Source organism: Chelonia mydas, chromosome 6, assembly GCF_015237465.2.
Source record: "Chelonia mydas isolate rCheMyd1 chromosome 6, rCheMyd1.pri.v2, whole genome shotgun sequence".
Classification (NCBI taxonomy): domain Eukaryota; kingdom Metazoa; phylum Chordata; order Testudines; family Cheloniidae; genus Chelonia; species Chelonia mydas.
This window is the reverse complement of record NC_051246.2, coordinates 60,722,965-60,746,260: the sequence shown is the minus strand read 5'-3', so window position 1 is coordinate 60,746,260 and position 23,296 is coordinate 60,722,965. Positions and strand designations below refer to the sequence as shown.

General features: G+C 51.4%; 1 protein-coding gene across 13 annotated transcripts in view; it reads right to left on the bottom strand.

Annotated features, from left to right (window-relative positions):
* Positions 1-23,296, bottom strand: part of DGKZ (diacylglycerol kinase zeta) — a 105,950-nt gene that overhangs the window by 75,403 nt on the left and 7,251 nt on the right. For 3 of the 13 annotated variants that reach the window (XM_043549992.1, XM_037900165.2, XM_037900167.2), the window contains exon 1: positions 9,020-9,427. The exons of 2 other annotated variants lie outside the window; for them this stretch is intronic. In XM_043549992.1, the coding sequence (XP_043405927.1) occupies positions 9,020-9,177 (158 nt within the window). In that variant the 5' untranslated portion in view covers positions 9,178-9,427. Of the gene's footprint in view, positions 1-9,019; positions 9,429-14,962; positions 15,655-23,296 lie in introns of those variants that run through there. 8 more of the 13 variants (XM_037900162.2, XM_043549991.1, XM_043549996.1 and 5 more) reach the window with 7 other exon arrangements.

Genomic DNA, 23,296 nt, shown 5'->3' with positions numbered 1-23,296 from the left:
CATGCCCACAACACCAATATCCAACAAGTTTCCAATGCCTCTGGAATGAGAAACAGGCCCAGGCAGAAATGTTCCCCTCTGCACTCTAATGAAGGGTCCACTCCCGCAGGACAAAGGGTTAGTTGCCCTCCCCTGGATCTCCTCCCCTTGACTGGATTACAGAGTTTCCTGGAAGGCACACTCTGGCCCCTAATCAGATTAGGAGACATGCCACCTTCTCCACAGCAATGAGCATGGAGACACAGGCAGCCCACTGCTCTGACCTCTGCAGGGCAGCATAAGCAGGAGCTGTAGCTTGTCACCTCCCCCACAAAAACAGAAGTGTCAGCAGGAGAGGATTCAGAGTAGCAGCCGTGTTAGTCTGTATTGGCAAAAAGAAAAGGAGTACTCGTGGCACCTTAGAGACTAACAAATTTATTTGAGCATAAGCTTTCGTGAGCTACAGCTCGCTTCATCGGATGCATTCAGTGGAAAATACAGTGGGGAGATTTATATACATAGAGAACATGAAACAATGGGTGTTACCATACACACTGTAACGAGAGTGATCACTTAAGATGAGCTAGTACAGGCAGGAGAGCGGGGGGAGGGGGAAGGAGGAGGAACCTTTTGCAGTTGACAAGAACGTCTGAGGAAGGGGGGGGGGGGAATAAACATGGGGAAATAGTTTTACTTAGTGTAATGACCCATCCACTCCCAGTCTCTATTCAAGACTAAGTTAATTTGCAAACTGGATACAATTAATTCCAATTCAGCAGTCTCTCCTTGGAGTCTGTTTCTGAAGTCTTTTTGTTGAAGAATTGCCGCTTTTAGGTCTGTAATCGAGTGACCAGAGAGATTGGAGTGTTCTCTGACTGGTTTTTGAATGTTCTAATTCTTGACGTCCGATTTGTGTCCATTTATTCTTTTACGTAAGGACTGTCCAGTTTGGCCAATGTACCTGGCAGAGGGACATTGCTGGCACATGATGGCATATATCACATTGGTAGATGTGCAGGTGAACGAGCCTCTGATAGTGTGGCTGATGTGATCAGGCCCTATGATGGTGTCCCCTGAATAGATATGTGGACACAGTCGGCAACGGGCTTTGTTGCAAGGATAGGTTCCTGGGTTAGTGGTGTGTGGTTGCTGGTGAGTATTTGCTTCAGGCTGGGGGGCTGTCTGTAAGCAAGGACTGGCCTGTCTCCCAAGTTCTGTGAGAGCGATGGGTCGTCCTTCAGGATAGGTTGTAAATCCTTGATGATGCGTTGGAGAGGTTTTAGTTGGGGGCTGAAGGTGACAGCTAGTGGCGTTCTGTTATTTTCTTTGTTGGGCCTGTCCTGTAGTAGGTGACTTCTGGCTACTCTCCTGGCTCTGTCAATCTGTTTCTTCACTTCAGGAGGTGGGTATTGTAGTTGTAGGAATCCTTGATAGAGATCTTGTAGGTGTTTGTCTCTGCCTGAGGGGTTGGCGCAAATGTGGTTGTATCGTAGAGCTTGGCTGTAGACAATGGATCATGTGGTGCGATCTGGGTGAAAGCTGGAGACATGTAGGTAGGAATAGCAGTCAGTAGGTTTCCGGTATAGGGTGGAGTTTATGTGACCATCGCTTATTAGCGCCATAGTGTCCAGGAAGTGGATCTCTTGTGTGGTCTGGTCCAGGCTGAGGTTGATGGTGGGATGGAAATTGTTGAAATCATGGTGGAATTCCTCAAGGGCTTCTTTTCCATGGGTCCAGATGATTAAGATGTCATCAGTGTAGCGCAAGTAGAGTAGGGACATTAGGGGACGAGAGCTGAGGAAGCGTTATTCTAAGTCAGCTATAAAAATGTTGGCATACTGTGGGGACATGCGGGTACCCACAGCAGTGCCGCTGATTTGAAGAAGCAGCTGCCCAAAACTCCTGCAGATCCAGCTCAGCTCAGGAGCCCAGGCACTGGCTCCTGCACAGGCAAGCAAACAGCAAAGCCCTTCTTCCCTTTTTCCTGCCGATGCTCATTATCTGTGAAGTGAAAGGAACGGGAAGAACTGGAGGTTGAAGGTTTCACCATGTGTGGCTTCCTGGACCCCAGCTAGTGTGTGTGTGGGGCGGGGTGGGCAGGGGGGTCTCTTTTCCCACTCTCTGCTCAAGAGCCACATCCAGGTGCAGCTGTGTCTGAAGTGATGTATACATGATATTTGGAGATATATACAAGGCCCCCATGTACTACACCGCAGCAAACTGGGCCCATATTCTGTGGCAAGGCCCCTTGGTTTGTGACAAGAGCAACAGACTGAAAATTAAGTAGCAGATTTAGAAGCGTTCACATACAGAAAGGTGGTCAATTAAAGAGGACAGTGAACAATACAGTTAGTGCAGTGGGAACTGGGGGAGGAGGAGACAGCCCAGCAGAGTACAGACTACAGAGACTTCTCTCACCCACCTCCACACATACATGAAACAAAGACACCAAGTTCCCAAACTGAGTAACACCTCAGAGAGGCGTAGGCGGGAGCTTGCTTTGGTTTCATGTTTGCCCGTATACTGCCCCACCCCACAGACCTTCCCGAGCATAACTGCTCCTCTCACCCCGTTCCTAGGGTCACAGTGTGATAGCACAGAGACAAGGGAAGGAGGTCAGCCAGACTCATACGACAAGCTAGCTGGCAGCTCCATCTACAACCCTGGACTGGGGCTTGTACTGGCATCACTGCTGATCATGAACATCCCCATGGTTTATAACTCTCAGTGTTTGCTTTGATCACCCTATTTACCTCCTCTCATGAAGAGCCCATTACACCCCATGGATGCGGCCCTGCTCACCTATAGGGAAAGGAAGATTAGGAAAGGTTTAATCCCCATCACATGCAAACCTCCCCTGCCCTCCGCCCCATGGGAGGGACTTCATTCTGATGGCTCACTTACAGCATGAGGAGTGGGGTAGCCAGAAAGGGATTAAATCACCTGATCAGCTCCACTCTCTTCATCAGCCCAATTAAAAGAATTGCCATCTGGGGCCCAGATGCATGCACTGTGCGCTTGTCTGTATCAATTCCAGAGCCAATTACTCCACCCTCCCTTTAAGACAATTACAAGATACAGAAATCAGCCTGTTCTCAGAGTGCATGAACCGAACTTGCTGCAGTTGTGGCTTTCAGAGAAAGCTAGTGCCACTGCCTCTTCCGCCTACCAGGCCCAATCTCAGCTCTCCAGGGAGCACTTTATTAGAGGTGGAACCAAGTTCACAGGCATCACGTGGCACTGATGCCCGCTCTGGATCCCAGAGAAAAGAGTGGGAAGCAGGGGGAATGCCCTCACCGTTTGGATTTGTTGCCCCTCCAGTGACACTGTATTTTTATTAGAGCACAGAGTGTGGTTGTAAGCAGCTTGGGCTACGCTGCAATCCACCCGCAGGATTCCATTGCAGTGAGGTAGTGGTGATACATCAGGTGTCAGCTATTTGGGTGGGCGGGTATCTGGGGCATACATTGCTGGTGAAGGCACATGCCAGGCAAAGGGCAGGGGGGCTGGAGATGGCTCAATCTCTCCTATACAGTATTGCCTGTAGATCCATGTACTCACTGCTTACCTGCTTAAATGCAAGAAGGCTGTTGCCATGTCACCTGAGGCTACAAAGATCACCAGCTCAAGCTATAGTAAGCAATGTCAGGTCTGGGCAGTGCTAGGATGGGAGACTTTCAAGGAGCAGTCAGGTGCTTCAGAGCATGGTGTGGATGACTCAGCAGGGGGCGCCCTCCTATCTAAGTGAGGACTGACCCAAATGCTAGGGGTCATTGTGATTCTGGAGGGGACATCTGTCAGACAGGACATAAACCCAAATTCCTGATCACTTCTGGTCACAAAAGGTCCCTGTGGATTTAACCCCCATGTGCTGGCCACATTCCAGCCTAAGGGAGGTGTACGCTTCTCAGTCAATCACAGTTAGAAAGAAGCGCATACCAGGGGTAGAGACTGTCCAGTACTATCCTCCTCAAAACACTGCTCCAAATACACCAAATGCCAGCCCCACCTCACTCCCAATCAAGTGGGACTCAAACCCATTTGCCACTCTGAAATTCAGATGGGAGCCACTTGCATAGCAACTGAAGCAGCTCACAGCTGATGTCCTACACGGTACCCACACCCCACTCCAAGGATCACTGTACAAGGACTTTCCCTTTCTCCAAGGACCATAAAGAATTCTAGCTATCCTATATTTTTCTGCAGTGCCATGACTGAGGTTCTTAAGTGATGTATCTAAATCATCCCTATCCAGAGGGGAACATCCTAGCACGGTGCTTCTGCTGAAAGAAGAGGTACAAGAAAGGATACAGCCACCAGATAGCTGGACTAGATATTCCAGCAATGCTGGACAGTACAATGTCATGAGTATGCAGGACGTCCCTTCCCACACACACATACCCTACCTCTTTCTATACTGTCCTGTGTAACACTCCCACCCTCCTCATCACCCAGAGGTCCACACAGACACACACCCCACAGTTCTCTCCCTACAGATAATGTTGCACTTAAAACTGCAGTATATATACCCCCCAAGGGGGTACGTGTCCTTAAGAAGGAGAGGAGAGACACTATCTAATCTTGGGAGAAGGACAGAGATGGCATCATGCACTGTGCCAGCCTCTGCTGCCAAATCTGAAACCGGAGCAGAAGGAAGCCAGCCCTGTGATGGAGTCACCTTGGTAACACGTCAGGCCTTCTCATATCAATATAAGGGCTGGCATGAGAGAGAGAGAGTAAAGAGGGGGACTCCTGACTGAGAGTGCATCACAGAATGGGCGTACATCTCTTTGCCCCTCACTCACATGGGCATGGAACCTCACATGAGGCACTGCCAGGAGGATGGGAATCAAACAGTCTCCAGAACACTGAACAATGAGCTAGTGCCCCAGAGCATTAAGGCTGGGGAGGAATGGGGCAAACACTGGAAGTCTGACAAATTCAGGTGGGTGATGGGGGAGGAAGCAGCACATGGGGCCTGTAGGCAAGGAAAATGGGGTAAAAGCAAGCAAGCACCTCAGAGCCTCACAGCCCAGGGGACATCACAATCATTGCCTGAAACGCCTGGTAGGCTTGCAGGCTTAATGCTCTGCAGGGGGCAGATGGCACTCATCTCCCAGGGGCTGCAGGATTGTTCTGTCACAGCCAGAGAGGAAAGGAGATGTTACTCAGTCAGCTCTGAGAGTGCAGAACCAGAGAAGCCAGAGTCCCATATCTGCAGGAAAGAGGGCTGTGTGGGAGGATGATTCCCAGTTTTCCTTTACTCAATTTACATTCAGTGAGTCAAAGGAAACAGTGCTCAGTGAGAGTCCAAACACATCACCGACCCCATCACCCTTGTGTCCAGCTCACCCCAGGCCACTTCACAGCGTAACCAGGCTCTTAACCTGTAAGGTTCTGCACTTGCCTCAACACTTCTGACACTACCAGGAAAAATAACCCTCACAAACTCCCCTCACACAGTCAGCAGTTTCAGTTGTGGAGATGTCTCAGGACTGGAATAGTGGGGTGTGGGCAGGTGGTATGTCAGGATCAAGGGGCATTGTCAGAGCTGTATATGGGCTGCCCAGGACTGAAGTAGCAGAGGCCAGGAACAAGGTGCATTTAATTCACATTTATTCACCACATATTGCCTTGAATTATTTTGCAATGTGTGAACAGACTGACAACTGCTTAGTAACACTTACCATACAGGTGACCACTTAGTAACACCCACCATACAGAGCACAGTGCAGCCTCCACACTGACCAGCATGATTACACACTGACTCAACCAGCTGTCACCACAACATCTGGTCCAGTCCTTTGCCACTGCATATTGTTCACTGCCTAATCAGACACTAGGCCGCTCTCTTGTGGGCAGGAGCCTCTAATTACATCTCTAGGACTGAAATTATGGCCTGCTCCTATCCACACCATCAGCCACCCACACAGAGCATCCCAGTCAGCCCAGTGAGGGTACATCTGTGAAACACAGAATCCGTGGGTCCAAGGACAGCAGCCTGACCCTGCTTGCCAGGTGCACAGACCTACACAGCCCCTTCCCACACTCCCCATCAAAGCAAGTGGTACTGACGCTACTTGCACAAAGAGGAAGCAGAGAGCTCAAATATCTTTTTCTGAAGAGCAGCTCCACAGCCGAAGGATGAAATGTGGCCCAGTGAGATGAAGGAGAAAGGAGTACAAAATACAGAGGAAGACATGGTGCCTGCTCCTATGGCTACAGCTATATTGCAAAACAAAACAAAACAAAACCTAACAACTCACCGCAGCGAATCTCAGAGCCCGGGTCAACTGACTTAGGTTCACACTAAAGGGCTCAAAATAGCAGTATAGTATCTATACCAGTGGTTCTCAAACTTTTTTTTTGCACGGACCACTTGAAAATTGCTGAGGGTCTCGGCGGACCACTTAATGATCTTTCCAAATATTGTTTGTACCATTAGCTAACTATTGTGAAGTGCTTTGGATAAAAGCGCTATGTGAATAAACCTGAATAATAATTAATGGTTTTTTGTTCTACAAATAAAAGCACACAACTCATATTTTAATATCAGTAGTCTTACCTTTCTAACAAAATGGATGTGCCCTCTCTCCCCCGCCGCGGCAGCCCTCGAGCTGGGTGTGGGAAGGAGGGGTTCTCTCCCTCTCTCCCCCACCGCGGCAGCCCTCGAGCTGGGTCTGGGAAGGGTGTGGGGGGTCTCTCCGTGGCAGCCACAGCCCTAGAGCTGCGGAAAGTCGCCTCTTTCTCTGGCCGCCGCAGCCCTGCATGTCCCAAATTCCCCCCACCCTCTCTTCTCACCCCACTGCCCACTCCCGGCTACCCCCCATGCCCCACAAGGCCACCACCTAACCTTACATGTGCGTCTTCTCCAGGGTCCAGGTACCTAATCGGTGCCACGCCTGCACGGCTCCACTAATAAGGTGGGTGGCCCTTCATTCTCTCACGTGTGGCTGGCCAGACATGCACCTTAGAGGGAACTATCTGCGGACCACCCAAATGGAGCTCGCGAACCACAGTTTTAGAACCTCTGATCTATACTGTACCATGGGTACCTATACTGCCATTTTGAGCCTTGTAGCACAAGCCCAAGTCAGCTGACCCGGGCTCTGAGACTCGCTGCTGTGGATTTCCCTCCCCCCACGGTGCAGACATACCCTAAGAGACCCAACCCTTCCTGGTCTGGAGATACCCCTGCCCCACAAGCACTAAGTAAAGACACAAACACTGGAGCAACAGGGAACCTGAAGAAACAGCTCCTTCTGGTCACCAGTCCCCATACTCCAATCCAGCTGATATGTGCCTCTCTGTTCATCTGTGATGCATATTGTCCCTAATACCAACTCCTGGGTTGCAACTCCCAACACACCTCTTCGATAGCCAAGCACTGTCTCCACTCCAGCTGTGCTCTTATCTCTAATTGGCTAAGAGACTGGAAATAATGAAAATTTGTGAGGGGGGGAGGGGGGGTTGTTTTTGTTTTTTTTTAAACAGTGAAGGTAATTAACCATTGGAACAATTTACCAACAGTCGTTGTGAATTCTTCACCACTGACAATGCTTAAACCAAGACTGGGTGTTTTTCTAAAAGCTCTGCTCCAAAAATTATTTAGGGGAAGTTCTATGGCCTGTGCTACACAGGAGGTCAGGCTAGACGGCCACAATGGTCCCTTCTGGCCTTACTTTCTATGAACAGTCCTGCTTCCTCTGAGACCTCCAGGGCAGGCTGATCCAGTGCAATTTAAGGAGAGGATGGGACAGGGGCTTTATATCTAGGAGCTGCTAGACTCTCCACATAAGCCCGCACATGGAACCTCTTCCTCTGGTTTTGCGGGGAGAATTCCCAATCTGATTATTTAGTATTTCTATTACATTAGCACCCAGAGGCTCCAGTCAGGATCGGGTCCCCATTGTGCTTGGCACTGTACATACACAAACAGTACAAAGACATGGTCCCTGCTCCAAAGAAGCATATAGCCTAAATTCTACCGGAATCAGCAAACGGCAGGAAGTGTGAACCAGCAACAACATGGCTCAAGTTCGCTCACCAGAGGGTGAGCGGTACTATCTGAGGGTCCCAGGAGCAAGGGAAAGGCGTGTCTGGGGGAAATGGACTGTGTACGAATAATAGGGAGTTTCTTGCCTCAGATCACCTCCCACCGCAGCAAAAAACAGACCAATGGTCTATCTAGCCTCCTCTTTTATTTCCAACAGCCAAAAGCTAATTTTATGACACTGTACGCTTGGATTTCTTGCTGACCCCACCTAGTGATCAACTGATACCCTGAAGTATGAGGATCAATACCCCTTGCGCTTGTACAAAAGCCAGTGTCACTGCTGTTACACTAGTGGGCTTTTTCTTTTCCAGACTCAATAGTATATTGCAGCATTGAGTTCCAAAGTTTAACCATATAGTAAGCAGCAAAATAAAGAAGTCCAATGGCAAGCATGAGGGAAGGGGAAAGAGGTGTTGGGCCTGACTTGTGAAGTTCTTTGGAAATGCTAAACTGTAGTTTGTTCTCTCCAAACTCTACATAATAACTCCCCCACCCTGCAAGTTGCAGCATCAGGAATATGACCGTAAAGACTTGGGCCTTGTCTACACTAGAAAGCCCTAGGTATATTAACAAACCCTTCTAGCAGAGATGCAGCTTACACCAGCAAGAGTTCTTTTGCCAGTACAGCTCAAGCCAGCCCCCCAAAATGAAATAAGCTATACTGGCAAAAAATACCTTTCTGCTGGTATATCGTGGCTGAGGCTTTTGCAGGCATTGCTGCACTCGTTAGTACCCACAAAACTTAAGTGTAGTTAGACCCGAAGACCAGAGCCTAGAAGGAGCGAGCTCTGGGCAGGAGCACCGCAGGCACCTGTGCTCGGGCAAGCCCGGCTAGGGTGCCCTCAGGATCCTGAGCCAGCGCCCACGTTAAGACACAGCTGCAGGCAAGCGGCCGCGGGGACAGTCCGGCCGCGAACGCTGCAGCCCCTGGCTACCTGCCCCACGCCCCCATTCCCCAAGGGCACGCGGCCCCGCGCCGCTCACCTGCGCCCGAAGATCCTGAGCCCCGTGAATCTCTTGTTGCTGTGCCTGCGCCCCGGCGCGGGGCCCTTCTCCGGCTCCAGCGAGACCTCCGAGCTGCTGGAGGACGGGGAGCTGGAGGCGCGGGCCCCCGCGCACCCCTCCTGCTCCTGCGGCTCCATGACCCGTGGCGGACCCGGCCCAGGGGCTCTGCGCTCACCCGCCGCCGGGAGCCCCTGTCATACCCGTGGGTGCCGGCGGTCAGCGGGAGCCACCTGCCCATGCGGGGCGGCGGCGGCAGGAGCAGCGCGCCGGAGGCAGCCCGGCCCCGCGCCTGGCCCAGGGGCTGGGAGAGCACGGCGCGCGTCCCGCCGGCAGCCTGGCTCATGCCCCGGCAGCCGGCCCCAGCCGCGGGCGCGTCCCCGCGGGCAGCCGGAGCGATGCAGGAAGAGGCAGCGCGGAGCGGCGCAAGGTAGCGCCCGAGGACCCCGATAGCTGCCCGAGCCGCTGCCTCCGCGCCCCAACGCCGGGCCGGCAGCCCCACCTGCCGCCCGAGCCCCGCACTGCAGCCCGCCGCCGGGGCCCGCGCCTGCCTCCAGGCGGGGCCGGGCTGCGAAGCGGGGCGATGCAGCGCGGGGGCAGCCGGTGCAGAGCCCCCGGGGAGGGGACAGCCCCGCTCTGGGGCCGCCGCTTCCCGGTCGGGCCCCTCAGGGCCAGCGAGCTGCTGGAGGGAGCTCGGAGCCCCACGCGACCGCATCGCCCGTCGCCGCCCCACTCCCTCCCGCTTCCACGCTGGACAGTTCCCCGGGGCACTGGGCCCCCTACTCCGGGGGGATCAGCGCACACCAACAATGTAGGGCAGGAAGGGCGGGAAATGACTCTAGCCAGCGGAAACTGCCGGGGGGAATGAAAGAGGCCACCTGGATTTGACTGAGACCTTGGGGAGAGAGCGCTGTGGGATCCTTCATGACCACAGGTGGACAAGACCCCGCCGGTACGGCTCATCCAAAATATGGCTCCTGCCCAATGCAGGGGGACTACTTCGGTGCTGACTGTGCATAGAGTGCCACCTGCCGAAGCACTAACGCCCTGGGGATGTTCCTTGGAGGTCTGCCATCTAAATACTGACCGGAACTGACCCTGTTTAGCTTGAATTAAGGTTCTACTGATGTGAGCTTCCTCAGAGCAGTGCCTTGTTGGTGCCAACACAAAGACTCTCTCGACAGTGCCTTAGTCATGTTTGGATTGGTTCATTTGCAGCAAAGCCACATCCTGCCAACCCTTTCACTTTCATGCAATTGTCTCAAAACCTTATTTGTCTTAGTGCTTTAAAGAAGCCTTACTTTATCTGACACGAAATCAACCTCATATGACAACAGTTAACACCTCTTAGCCAAAACGTTGCCTCACAGGGACAAAACTCAGTGCCACTGATCCACATTAGAATGAGGATGGTGTCATTCTGGTTAAGGAAGAGTTAACTAGGACTCCAGTAGCACAAGCTTCCACACAGCACTGCCAGTCAATGCCATCTGTGACTGTAGCTGAGTGAACTTCCTTGCTGTAGTGCCCTGTTTATATCCTAGATTTCAGGTCACCATCACCCCAAGCAAGTCAGAGGCTGAGCTCCAACCTCATCCATTCTGTGTAAATGCCACCTTGGCTTCAGCTGGCTGTCCATGTCTCAGAAATGCTTTAGCAAGACCTCCCAACTTACCAGGCAGCAAGAAAGTGTTATCCAGGGACAGCCTTCATTCCATAGACTTGGTTCCCCCCTGCGAAGCTGCTACTGCTGCTCACCTTTGGATCAGTAGCCTGCAAGCAACTCACACAGCAAGACACAGATAGCCACACTGGTAGATGCTTGAGTGGTGAAGCCTTACGGGAATGGGAGCTGGTATCAATAGGAGCAGGTAGCTTTGAAATGAACCCATTCCAGCTCACAGCATACCTGGAGGGGCAAGGATGTTTCAGGACCTGTCCCAAGGGCCACCCCATGCCTGATTCCTGTGGCTACTACTGTTATTGGCCTATGGGCCATAGCAAGGTGTTTACTCAGCAAAGGGAGGAGGAGGAGACGAACTAGTGCTTACCACTTATCCAGTACTTCTGTGATGCGGTGTTCATCCCACACCACCCCTGAAGGAGTTAAAATGGCTCAGAAGGATCTACCTGCCAGGATGGGCTGCATCGGGTGAGGTATAGGCTGGATATACAGCCCTCATTGAATCTGAAGCCCAGCTAGGCAGGAAGAGGAGAGCAGAAAGGGGCTGCTCCAGGGGGAGAGAGTCAGCGGTCACTCTCAGGATTGAGAGAAAGGAGTAGGAAGAAGTCTAGGGGAAACAACAGCAAGGCTGAAGTTATCTGGATCTTAGCTGCTGATTGTAGGGTCCCTAGGCTGGAACCCAGTGTAGAAGGTGGGCCTGGGTTCCTTACCAGTCACTGCGGGAGTGGCACAGACAAGATACTGGACTTTGAAGATTGCCTGAGGCAGTTTGTTTACAGAGACTGATATTCCAAAAGGGGGAAAAACTATCATGACCTGGCCAGACGGCCAAGCGATGAAGAGAAAGCGCTGAAGTGTGTGGAGTATGAGAGAGGCCCCAGAATGAAAGACTGGGACAAAGGGCAGAGAAACCACAAGACAAAGTGTCAAACCAGTGGCGAGCCACAAAGAGGTGCCCTAGCAGTGAGTGGCAGGAACCCTGTGACAACCTTCCATTGTTAAAATTCTCTGCAGACACTATTAACTCCTGAAGCCTCACAATCCCTCTGCCAAGAGGGCCAGGACCATGTCCCCCATGTTACAGATGGGAAAACAGAGGCAGAGAGGGGAAGAGACCTGCCAAGATCATGTAGGGCACCATTGTCAGGGCCAGAATTAAAACTCAAGAGATCCAGCCCCTCAACTGTGTGTTCAGCATCTTAGAGTGCAGGGACCTGTATGTGCTGAGCCCCCTCCCAGTTCAGCCTGTCAGCTCAGGAAGTAAAGTAGTGTCGCTCACACTCCCTCTCTCAGCAGGAAGCTGCTGCCCAAACTCAAAAACAAGAGAGCTTCCCCTTCCCTCTTTTGTTACACTCACAGTAGCATCCTGTTTAAAATTGGACTGTGAGCCCTTCTGGGCAGCATTGTGTTAATGTAGTGTCCAGCTCAATGATGCCCAATGCTGATTAGGGCCTCTGGATACACATAACGATGATAATAAAATCAAAGCAAAGGGAAAGTGAGGCCAGATTCTTGACTGTGCATCTCCCGAAAGGAACCATCTGAATTTTCCCTGGATGTGTCCCCAACAGCTGTTTAGGCCCTAAAATCACCTCCCTTGGCACACAGCAATTCAGGAAAGCCCCAGAGACATGGCAGGGACTGTCCTTAAAAGCGACCCCATGCTCCCTGTCCACTTCTCTCTTTATCCCCCACGTGCCACACAGAGACCTGGACACATTAGTTCTCAAGTTCCTCAGCAGACAGATGATTCCAGGAAAGGCAGAAGCCAGGCGGGTTGCTTATTTCCTTGTCCAAACCACCACACAGGCTGCAATATGTTCCTGTGACAAACAGTGAGCATTATTCCCCCACCCCCAGTATTCTCTAGCCTAGCAGCATGTTGTGGCCATATCATACTTGCTAAATGGCAAGATCTTTGCAAGAAACAGGGAGCTGTAAAATTACATCACTCACCATGCTCTGCTCTCCAGCACTATTTGCCCCCTTTGCACCAAGCTCCAGCAATATCCTGTGCACACGTTCTGAACTGCAGTGTCTCTTATTCTGTATGGCTAGAAAGACCTGTTACATCACCTATTCCAGCCTTATGCATGCAGGATTATTACCCACTGCTTGGCCAGCCCTAGCTACATGCTCCTGTTTTCTGTGGAAGAATGGGCAGCAACACCACAGACACAGGATGGGCTAGTAGCCAAACAGGCTTCCTCCCATTCTGCACCTAAGCTTGTGGGAGCAGGATCTCAGGGCAGCCCAAGAGCTTGCTGGAAACTCCCCTTGCTACATTCTCCATTATTACTGATTTCAGGTCACTGCATTTTATTCAGAGTCAAAATCCCTCCCCATCTCCTTCGTGGTTGGGAATGAGAGACCAGCCCAGCTAATGCTTACCCCAGGGAGAGACATAGGCTGAGCTCATATAGCAGCCTCAGAAACTATCATTCCCCCAGACTGCCCTCCCTCAGCATCTCCTACCCCCACAACCTTTCAGGCTCCAAGCCCCTTCCTTTTGCTGCCTCACTCAAACACCCACAATTCAAGCCTATAACTCTCAACTGTCAGAACAAGCAGTAGCAATGCTACTAAAAGGTCAGACGCAGACCGCAGGGTTGCTGCAGAGCTGGAGACAGCATCTCCCCAGGATAGGGTTGTACAGTGGACTTGGGTTTAATCCCCTCTATCCATTTCCAAGTCAGCGTCAAGCTTATTCCACACGTCGAAGGTCTTTCTATTTTCTCCCCTGTGCTCAAATGTTTTCCTCATGGACTTTGAAATAGAAAGTAGGGCTGTCAAGCAATTAAAAAAATTAATCGTGATTAATCGCACTGTTAAACAATAAAGAATACCATTTATTTAAATATTTTTGGATGTTTTCTACATTTTCAAATATATTGATTTCAGTTACAACACAGAATAAAAAGTGTACAGTCCTCTCTTTATATTTATTTTTTATCACAAATATTTCCACTGTAACAAAACAAAAGAAATAGTATTTTTCAATTCACCTCAGACAAGTACTCCAGTGCAATCTCTTTATTGTGAAAGTGTAACTCACAAATGTAGATTTTTTTTGTTACATAACTGCACTCAAAAGCAAAACAATGTAAAACTTTAGAGGTTACAAGTCAACTCAGTCCTACTTCTTGTTAACCCAATCGCTAAGACAAACAAGTTTTATTTTATTTATCATTTTACAGTGCAAATATTTGTAATAAAAATAATAATATAACGTGAGCAGTGTACACTTTGTATTCTGTGTTGTAACAGAAATCAATATATTTGAAAAGGTAGAAAAACATCCAAAATATTTAATACATTTCAATTGGTATTCAATTGTTTAACTGTGCGATTAATCACCATTAATTTTTTTAAGTTAATTGTGTGAGTTAACTGCGATTAATCAACAGCCCTAATCAAAAGCTTTAAACGTGCTGGCCTGCTCCGTAGATCAACATCCCTGAGGACACACCGAGGTTGTTAGTCTCTAAGGTGCCACAAGTCCTCCTTTTATTTTTGCGAATACAGACTAACACGGCTGCTACTCTGAAACCGAGGTTTTAGAGTTAGGTTTAATAATGGAGATTTTGATTTCACCAAGGAAACCTGTTTCCTGGCAATGGGAGCTGCCAATCCTTTTTGCACAGAAAGAAAGTAACTTTGGAAGTGAGGTAGGGCCCTGTGAGCTCAGTGTCTCTCCCTGAATTAGGCAAAGTCAGGCTGAGGGCTCAGTGTGTAAAGGCTGGAAGGGGAAGATCCCCTGCTAGAGATGAGGGTGAGGGGTGGGTTTGTCATTGTGGGCCAGGCACCCCCAGGAAATGCTTAGTCCTGGGTGTCCCCACAACCTTTTCCAGGCAGAAGTTAAGGAGCCTCATCCACAACCCATTTCCAACAGACTCGGGGGGGGGGGGGGGGAAGGGCAGACAGTCTTATGACCCTCTCCCCCACCCCTTTCCCAGCAGGACACACGACATGCTCCATGTGCTAATGGAATCAGATGCAGGAACAAACTGACTACATAGGTAGACACCCATTGAATGTTAGAGCCAGGAAATCTCAATACCCGACCACAGGCATTGGGATAAGGGAAGGGGATTACAGGCAAGGATCTGGGAACACGGCAAGCCCCAAAGAAACCTTCCCCCTCAAGGTAGGATATAAGTGGCTGCTGTCAGCACTAGAAGCAGAGGGCATCAGCCCAGCAAGCAAGAGAAAATGAGCAGAGACCCAGGCACAGTGGGTACCTTGTATCTGTGGCCTCTGGTAGGCTTTGGGGGACGTCCCATGACTGGTGCCGCCACATCTGCTGCAGTGCAGGCAGGTGCTCCTCACAGCAGCCTGGGTTCACTCTCCTGCTTCCCCCTGTGGTTGAGTTTTGGAGTCATTCCACGGGCAGGTTCTTGCCAGCTCTCTGCCATCAGAATCGTAGGGGACTACTGGCTTTGTTCATTCTCTTCACCTGGTTCCTCTTTCTGCACTTCCTGAAAGTGCAGCTAAAGCTGTTGCTTCACCTCGCTAAACAATGCTCCAGCACCGGACAGCCCACACCATAAGCTAAGTTCCTTTGCAGAGCTGGGATGCCCAGAAGCCTGTCCAGAGAAGCCTCTACTCCATCCGGCAAGAGGAAACAAGCCCTGGTACACAGGACTCTGGGACAGAGAAAGGGCAAAGCACCTCAGATCAGCCAGACACCCCAAAAGAGGCAGCCTCAGTAGCAAATGCACTGAATGGCACCCCAGGTCACCGCCTGCCTGGACTCAGGATTAACTGAGACACAGTAGGTGGCCCACAATACATGCTGTAGGGACAGTTGTATTCCCCATGCTTGGGAACATTTCATCTATCCAGGTTCTTATATCGCACCCACCAGTGGGATCCCAGCACCTTTCAGATCCAGTAAATTTCACCACAAATTAACGGACCAACAAAACAAGAAAGCACAAGAGTAAAGTCTCCAAGGCAGAGTATAGGGTGTCTCTCTCCCCCCCATCATACAGTCATATAAAATGGCAGCTGCTCAAGACAGGCAGAGAGAGACCTGAGGTATTTAAAGGGACAGTACACAGAAAAACTCATAGCTGTCACAAGCACAGCTACTCAATCCGTCTTATTGCAGCTACCCCATTCTCACTCCAAAACAGCACTAACTAACACTGAGCCGGTCTCTGGCAGTGGCAGTGTGACGTTACTGACAGAATCTATAACCGTATAGATCACTGTTGCAACCACTGTTATATATTTACAGCAAATATTGTGCAAAGGTTGTCGTGGGACGGTTATGATTTGCTGGTTATAATTATGCTATCTGTATATGTGTATTGTTTTTGTAGCTGAAGTTATGAATATTGGCTCTATACTGTCTGTATTTCAAACTTATGCTATGCTTCTGGGTGATACCCCAGACAAGTTGGTGTCAGCTCTGCCTACCCTGCTTGATAGCCCATTAAGGACCATCAGCCATACAACTGACCCATTGAGAGACGGCAGACACACCTTGTGACTCAGCAAGGTATGCAGGGACCCGCCTGTGGACCGAACTCTAAGGTTTTTCTATGCCATGTGCTGGATAGGGTGTCCTTAGGACAAAGAAAGCAAAGACCACATGGCAAGAGACTATAAAAGGCTGATGCCTCATCTCCATCTTGTCTTCAGTCCTGCTTCTTGCCTCTGGAGGGACTTTGCTACAAACTGAAGCTCTGAACAAAGGACTGAATGACCCATCCCAGCTGTGGATGTACTCCAGAGACTTGATTTGAACCTGCAGTTTATTCCATCGCTGCTACAAGCCTGAACCAAGAACTTTGCCATTATTCTATGTAATTGATTCCATTTAACCAGCTCTAGCTCTCATCTATATCTTTTTCCTTTTATGAATAAACCTTTAGATTTTAGATTCTAAAGGATTGGCAACAGCATGATTTGTGGGTAAGATCTAATTTGCATATTGAATTGGGTCAGGGGCTTGGTCCTTTGGGATCGGGAGAACCTTTTTTCTTTTACTGGGGTATTGGTTTTCATAACCATTCATCCCCATAATGAGTAGCACTGGTGGTGATACTGGAAAACTGGAGTGTCTAAGGAAATTGCTTGTGTGACTTGTGGTTAGCCAGTGGGGTAAAACCAAAGTCTTCTCTGTTTGGCTGGTTTGGTTTGCCTTGACGTGCAAAGGAACCCCAGCCTTGGGCTGTAACTGCCCTGCTTTAAGCAATTTGTCCTGAATTGGTACTCTCAATGGGTCCCACCAAAGCCAACATCATTACAGTAGCGTAGGCAGTTGAGAAGGAAGCCGGGTAAACAAGCTACAGACCTTGTGGAAATGGCAGAAGCACATTCTGTTATGAGACTGATATGTCTGAACATGTCTATTATGATGACTGAACATACCTAAACTCATAGCCAGCACCTGCGTCAGCAGGGAAAAGCGAGACCGCTCGGTGTAATGTGGTGGGAGCTAGACAAGAATGATCACTTTTACAAGCACATGGATACTCAGCTTAGTTTGAATCTGCTCAAGCTTTAGGAAACTTTTAGATCTCACCAGACATGCCCAGAGGCTCAACACAGCCCATACTTGCTGAATACAGTTACAAGGTGTACTCCTGGGGGAATTCTGTGCCACTGCGCACATGCAGAATTTGTCCCCCACAGATTTCTTTGCTTCCCCACAGAAAAATGACTTTCTGACAGGGAAGCAAGGGGAAGCCACAAGAGTGGTCATGCGACCCTCCCCAGCAATATGTTTCGGGTATCCAGGGCACCTGGCAGAGAGGTAAATCACTGTGGTGCAGGCAGCAGGACTGGGGAAGACTCAGCTCCCTACCCTGCTTGGCTCAGCTGCTAGTCCTGGCTGAGCTGGGGAGGACGGGATTTCCTCTTCCCCCACCCCCAGATTTCTCCCCCAGCTGCAGGAAGCTCTGCAAACTCCCCACCACCACCACCACCCTGATTCCTGCACCCGTCGCTCCTCAGCTTCAGGGAGAGGGATCCCTGTACAGGAAGCTGCTCCCGCATCCACCTAACCCCTGTGCAGCCAGAACCCCTCATACCCAGACCCTCCTGCCGATCCTCACCCCTACCCCCCCACACTCAGAACCTCCACGATGAGCCCCACTCCTCCAGCACCTGGACAACCCTGACGAACCACCCGCACTCAGATCACCACCCCACCGAGCCCCAATCAGTTGCACCTGGATCCCCACCACACTAAGCCACACTCCCCCAGCACCTGGAACCCCGGGAACCTCCCACACCCAGACCCCCCTGCCAAGCTCTATCCCCTCACACACATCCAGACCTCCCCCCCCGCTGAGCCCCAACCACCTTCACCTGGACCCCCCTGCACAGTCCCATTACCGTTGCACCCAGAACCCCCCAATAAGTCCCTGTGCATCCAGATCCACCCCGCACCTGGATCCCCCATTGAGCTGCCCACACCCAGATTACCCCACACAGAACCCTCTCAACCCACAGCGGGATCCCCCCACACTAAGGATCCTGACTTGATGACTCCTCCTGCCCACACCTGGTGCACCTGGCACGGAGGAGGGGGCGTGTTTCTGGGGCAGGCCCAGTCCTTGTGCTGTGTCAGGGTTGGGTTCAGCCTCCCCACTGAGTCTGTGTCCAGGGTGGCAGGGGAGCTGCACAGTGATCTCCCACCTCTGTGCAGCCAGTGGCCTGTGCTCCTCAATGCCATGCTGGAGCCTCCACGTTTATTTGGCAAATAAAATGTGCAGAATTTTAAAATACTGTGTGCAGAATTTTTAATTTTTTGGCTCAGGATGCCCTCAGGAGTAAAGGTGGAAGAGCCAAGCACTGCATGTCAGCCTCTGACCCAGAATTTGGAATGATAATTCCCCTGGCCATTACAGACACTATCCAAGGAACACTGGCCCTCTGACTCCAGTTCCACTGATCAAGACCTTGCCACACAAAGGAACCCCCTATTCTTTGAGACTTTCACATTTCTGTAACCTCCCCCTCCCATTCCCCCTCTTTCATTACAAACTAGATGGTAGGGCTAACACAAGCCTGCTTTCCCTGTACATTTTATAGCCTCCAGCAGCTCCTACTTACTGAGGCTGCATAACTCCAGGGAAATGCTGGGCACTTTTGCGACCTGTTCCTAATGTACTGTGGCAGGTTAATGGAAACACAAACATGCTCCAGCAAGGTCCCTCACTGGATCCCATTCACATTGCATGTGTATCCCCTCAAGAAAGACTCTCTGAACTTCCAAAGTCCTGCCCCAGCATACACGAGGCGTAGTATAAATGATAGAAAGGAGTCTCTGGGCCAGTCTTTGGTAACAGTACAGGAGCGGAGGCAGCCTGGTCAGTCTGCTCAGGCTTCAGGAAACCTAGATCACACCAGGCAGGTCCAGAGGTTTAACACAGCCCAGACTTGCTGAATGAGGGTTACAAGGGTAAAAGAACCAGGAATTGTACGCCAACCTGCTCTGCCCCGGATTTGGGATGATCATTGCCCCTGTCACTCCCTCACAGACATTGCCATCAGAAAACTCAGGGAAGCACAGACAGGCTGTATCCCTGTGTCACTAACACCCGTGCGGGAGGACCTGAAATTGCTAACTGACTCTCCCCTACCATGCAGCTGGCCGTGTCCACACCTAGCCTGGCAGGCAAGCAGCAGACCCAGGGCAGTTCGTAGCAGCCCTGAGATGGGATCTCTTTGCCCCAGCGCTCCCCGGCCAGCCAGCATGGTACTTGTGCTTCCAGAAGCCTGCCAGCAGATGGCACAAGGTTCTCCGCTGCATTGCACACGTACTGAGTGTGCACAGAGAACGCGTCCTGGAGGGAAGAGAGGAGGACCGGGCTAGAGCAGGGTGGTAGGAATGGCACGTACCTGCCCTCCACGCAGCCAGGCTTGGTTGCAGCCCGCCGCCTCCAGGAGGGTTGGGACAATTTGTATAGTGGGGGTGCTGAGAGCCATTGAACCAACTGTAAACCCTGTATATGATGGAAACCACTTCAAGCCAGCTCCTCTAGTTCCAGCACCTATGGCCACCTCTGGAGCCTTGCTTGCCCCTCCTCAGTTCTGCAGCCCTGGCTGGGAGCTGAGCCCCTAGAGCTACAGCAACCACCAAGCCCGGGGCAGGGTACAGCCTGGTGGGAAGGGGGATCGCTCAAGAAAATCAAGCAGCCCCCTAACTCCCTGGGTGCAGAGCGGATGGTGCTGCTGGAAAGAGGAGACTCCCTGGAAAGGCTGACCCACACTCACACCACACCTCCTCCCATCAGGCTGAAGCTGCTGCATTCCCAAAGCTGGGCTGCACCGTGACCAGCAGCAGGAAGGGCTGAGGACAGGGAATCAACATATGCCAGCCCTAGTGAGCTCTTTGCTTCACACCTGCCTCTTAGAGCAACTTAACTCATGCATGCCAGCCGTTCCCAAGCCAGGGCCTGCGCTACACTCAGTGTGAAACAGCCTGCGCCTACATGGAGGAAATGGGGCTGTCAGTTCCTGCCCCATGCATTTGGGAGCAGGGGCCTCGTTTCCAATGGGAGTTGCCCTCCCCCAGACTTTTCATAGGTCTATACGCTCTTCCACTGCTCCCACCTTTTCAGGCTAGAATATCACGTATGTTCTGTATTCTGACACAACTTTGCCACAACATTTTTCTGAAATGAGGCCCCTGCCTGGGAGCTCTCAGACTGCTGAGCCCAGGAAGCACCTGCCTAGCCCTATGCAGCTCCCGAGAGGGGAACAAACTCTTGGTCAAAAAGCTGACTGAGCTCCAGAGAAGGAGTGGCAGTAAATGTGCCAAGTGAGTCCCTGACACATAGCACAGGCTGGATTTTTTCCACTTCCTCAGTCCCACGGACAGGATTCAGCTAGAGCAGGGCAGGTGGAAGGAGAACACATTAGCAAGTGAATCCATCTACCCATGTGGAACCAGGGAAACACAGAGAGTCAGGGACACCTCCCCAAACTCTTCAGAGATCTGAACTACAGGGAGCAAACAGTTTACCCAGGACTTCCTGTCAGAGCGTAGCTGAGACTCTGGCAGCGGGAGCTTCCCCACAGCGGTACCCAGCTGGGACTCCAGAAGCGTGAGCTTTGCCACAGCAGTGCTGGTGAGCGTCACCTCTTCCAGCAGCACTCCCTTTCTCCCAGATGCACAGAGGGAAGCAGAGATGGATGGCTCTGTCAAAGAGCTGCAGGCACAGCTTAGTGGGAATAATTGGGAATTTGATTACGTGGTTCTGTGCAGCCGATTAATGTGATTGAAAGGCTAGCAGACAGGATTCAGGGGAGAGGCTGAGCTGGAAGAAGCTGTTCACCCCTTGCGCACACGGCCCCCCTGCTGGCAGCTGGTGCACTTGATGTGCTCTTGCACCTCATTTCCTCACACCCACACTCAATGACAGCGGCTCCAGCATTCTGCTCGGTGTTGAGCTACCCAGGACTTCATGACAGTCGACGAGCTGCACAGCAAGACCACTCAGAGACTCTCAAAGAGCAGCAGGGGCAGAGCTCAGGGGCTCCTGCTCCATAAGTCACATGGGCTAAAGAAGAATCTCCATTACCTGTTTACCTATGACACACAACTGAGCAGTCATATTTCCATCCACAAGAGGACAGTGGTGTGCACCGCCTTACTCAGATAGCTATTATATTATGTTCCTAATGCAGCCAGCAGAGTCAAGGAGAGAGATTTAGACCACCTTGTAATTGATGGGGAAGGGAGTTCATTGGGCTCAGTGTAAACATGGGATAGTTTACAAAGGGCCAGGTTCTGCTGACTTTAACTTTATGAATTAATAAAACCCAACCCTGCACATCCCATGCACTTATAACAGATAATGGTCTGGATAAGCCTTTACTTTACCTGCCTGTTACCCATACAGGGAGCAGTAACATGTGCTAGCTGAGGCTACAGGAATTAGTGTGTTGACCATGCAGATGCAGCTCCTATTCTGATTTCAGCCCAGGCCTTACTTCAGATCAAGGGGAAATGTCCCCTCCATAGGTAGATGATGTCACCTGCAAGTACACAGCATCTGGGAGTAGTTTGTCTGACTGCTGGCACATTCAGGCTGGCACACAGCCTGGCACAGAGTAAAGTGGAGGCACTTGGGCTGCCAGGAGCCCTAACTCCTGCCCAGGTGCCTGGGTGCCTTGCAGCTTCTGGGGAGAATCCAGGGTGCAAGAACAGCCCGGCCACACTTCCTCCTGTCCCCAGCCCAATCCTGTTCCCAAGGGCTTTTGCCACAGCTCATAACCATCTCTGCAGCTCCTGCAAAAGGTCTTGTCCATTGGGAGTACACTCCTGAGGGCCCTATGCAGCTCCTTTAATCTGTCTATCCCACAGCAACTGCAAAGGGGCCATTAGGCAGTGGCTCAGCAGGAGTGGTTTACAAATGGGCTGCATCTCAGAAGTGGAGCAGGGCAGAGTTTCTCTCCTGTGCTCAGCATCCTGGTGTCAGCTGCCCGCTGTGGGGTTTGGATGCCTTGGATTTACCCCTCTGTTTCAATAGTTTTTCTCTGCAACGTAGCAAGCAGAGCAGCTAATGAATGAACTGGAACCCCTGGGCTGCACAGGAGCCAGCCACAACTGAATGAGGGCAGAGGTGCAGATGCAACCAGCTCCCCTGGCTTTCCAGATTCCCTCTTCTCTGCAGGTCTTGCTGGCTCTTCCTGGCTCCACTCCGCCCTTTGCATGTGAAGCAGGCTGCCATAGAGCTCTCTCCCCCCCGCGCTATTTACATTGCAAAGCAGCCCCCTCCCACTGCTCTGGGTTATATTTAGCTCCCTGGCACAGCCTGTGAGAAGCATCAGGTGCATCCTACCTGCCATCCCTGTGGCCCTGCTGAGAAGCCATGATGCTGTAGCTCCAGCCCTCATTAGCAGCCCATGATTCACCTTGGGGCCTCATTCTCTGCAAAGCAGGCATAGGAGCAGACACGCTGCAGCACTACCAGTCTCCGTGTGGGGCTAATGCCACACTGGAGACCAGGGCAGGAGATGAGAACTCATCGTTGGACCACTGCAGGAAATAAGCACGAGGTTGCTGCGGCAGGCCCTGCTCTGTCTCAAGAGGGGCAGCATAGGGCTGTCAGCAAAGAGTGTCAGGATAGAACAGAGGGGCTGACTGGCCCAAGCAGCCCCAGAGGAGAGGGTCTGGCAGGGCAGGAATGAGACCTATTAGCCCCAGCCTTGCTAGAGCAAATGAGGGCCAAGAGCTAGGGATTGCTGAGTGTGCAGTTGGGCCAGCTGAGGTGGCCGGTGCTGGAGCTGGCTGCTGCCTTTGGCGGAGTCTCCCAGAGCCCAGGGGGAGCCCTGCTGGTTGAGAAGGAAAAGGGAAACGGACTCACGCCCTGCTGCTCTCCTGGCCTTGCAAGAGCCACAGCATGTTCCCTGTCCTGAGGACATGAGCAACAACAAGCCTGAGCCATGGGGACAGCTTAGCCTCAGGCTGTCACACTGGCTAACCTCTGGGCCCCTGCGGTTTGCTTTCTGGGATGCAGTGCAAACAGGCCCAGCTGCATAGGCGTAGTTTGACTTCTATATTTGGGGGAGGAAAGGGTCCTAATACTATTAATAATAGGCATAGGTCT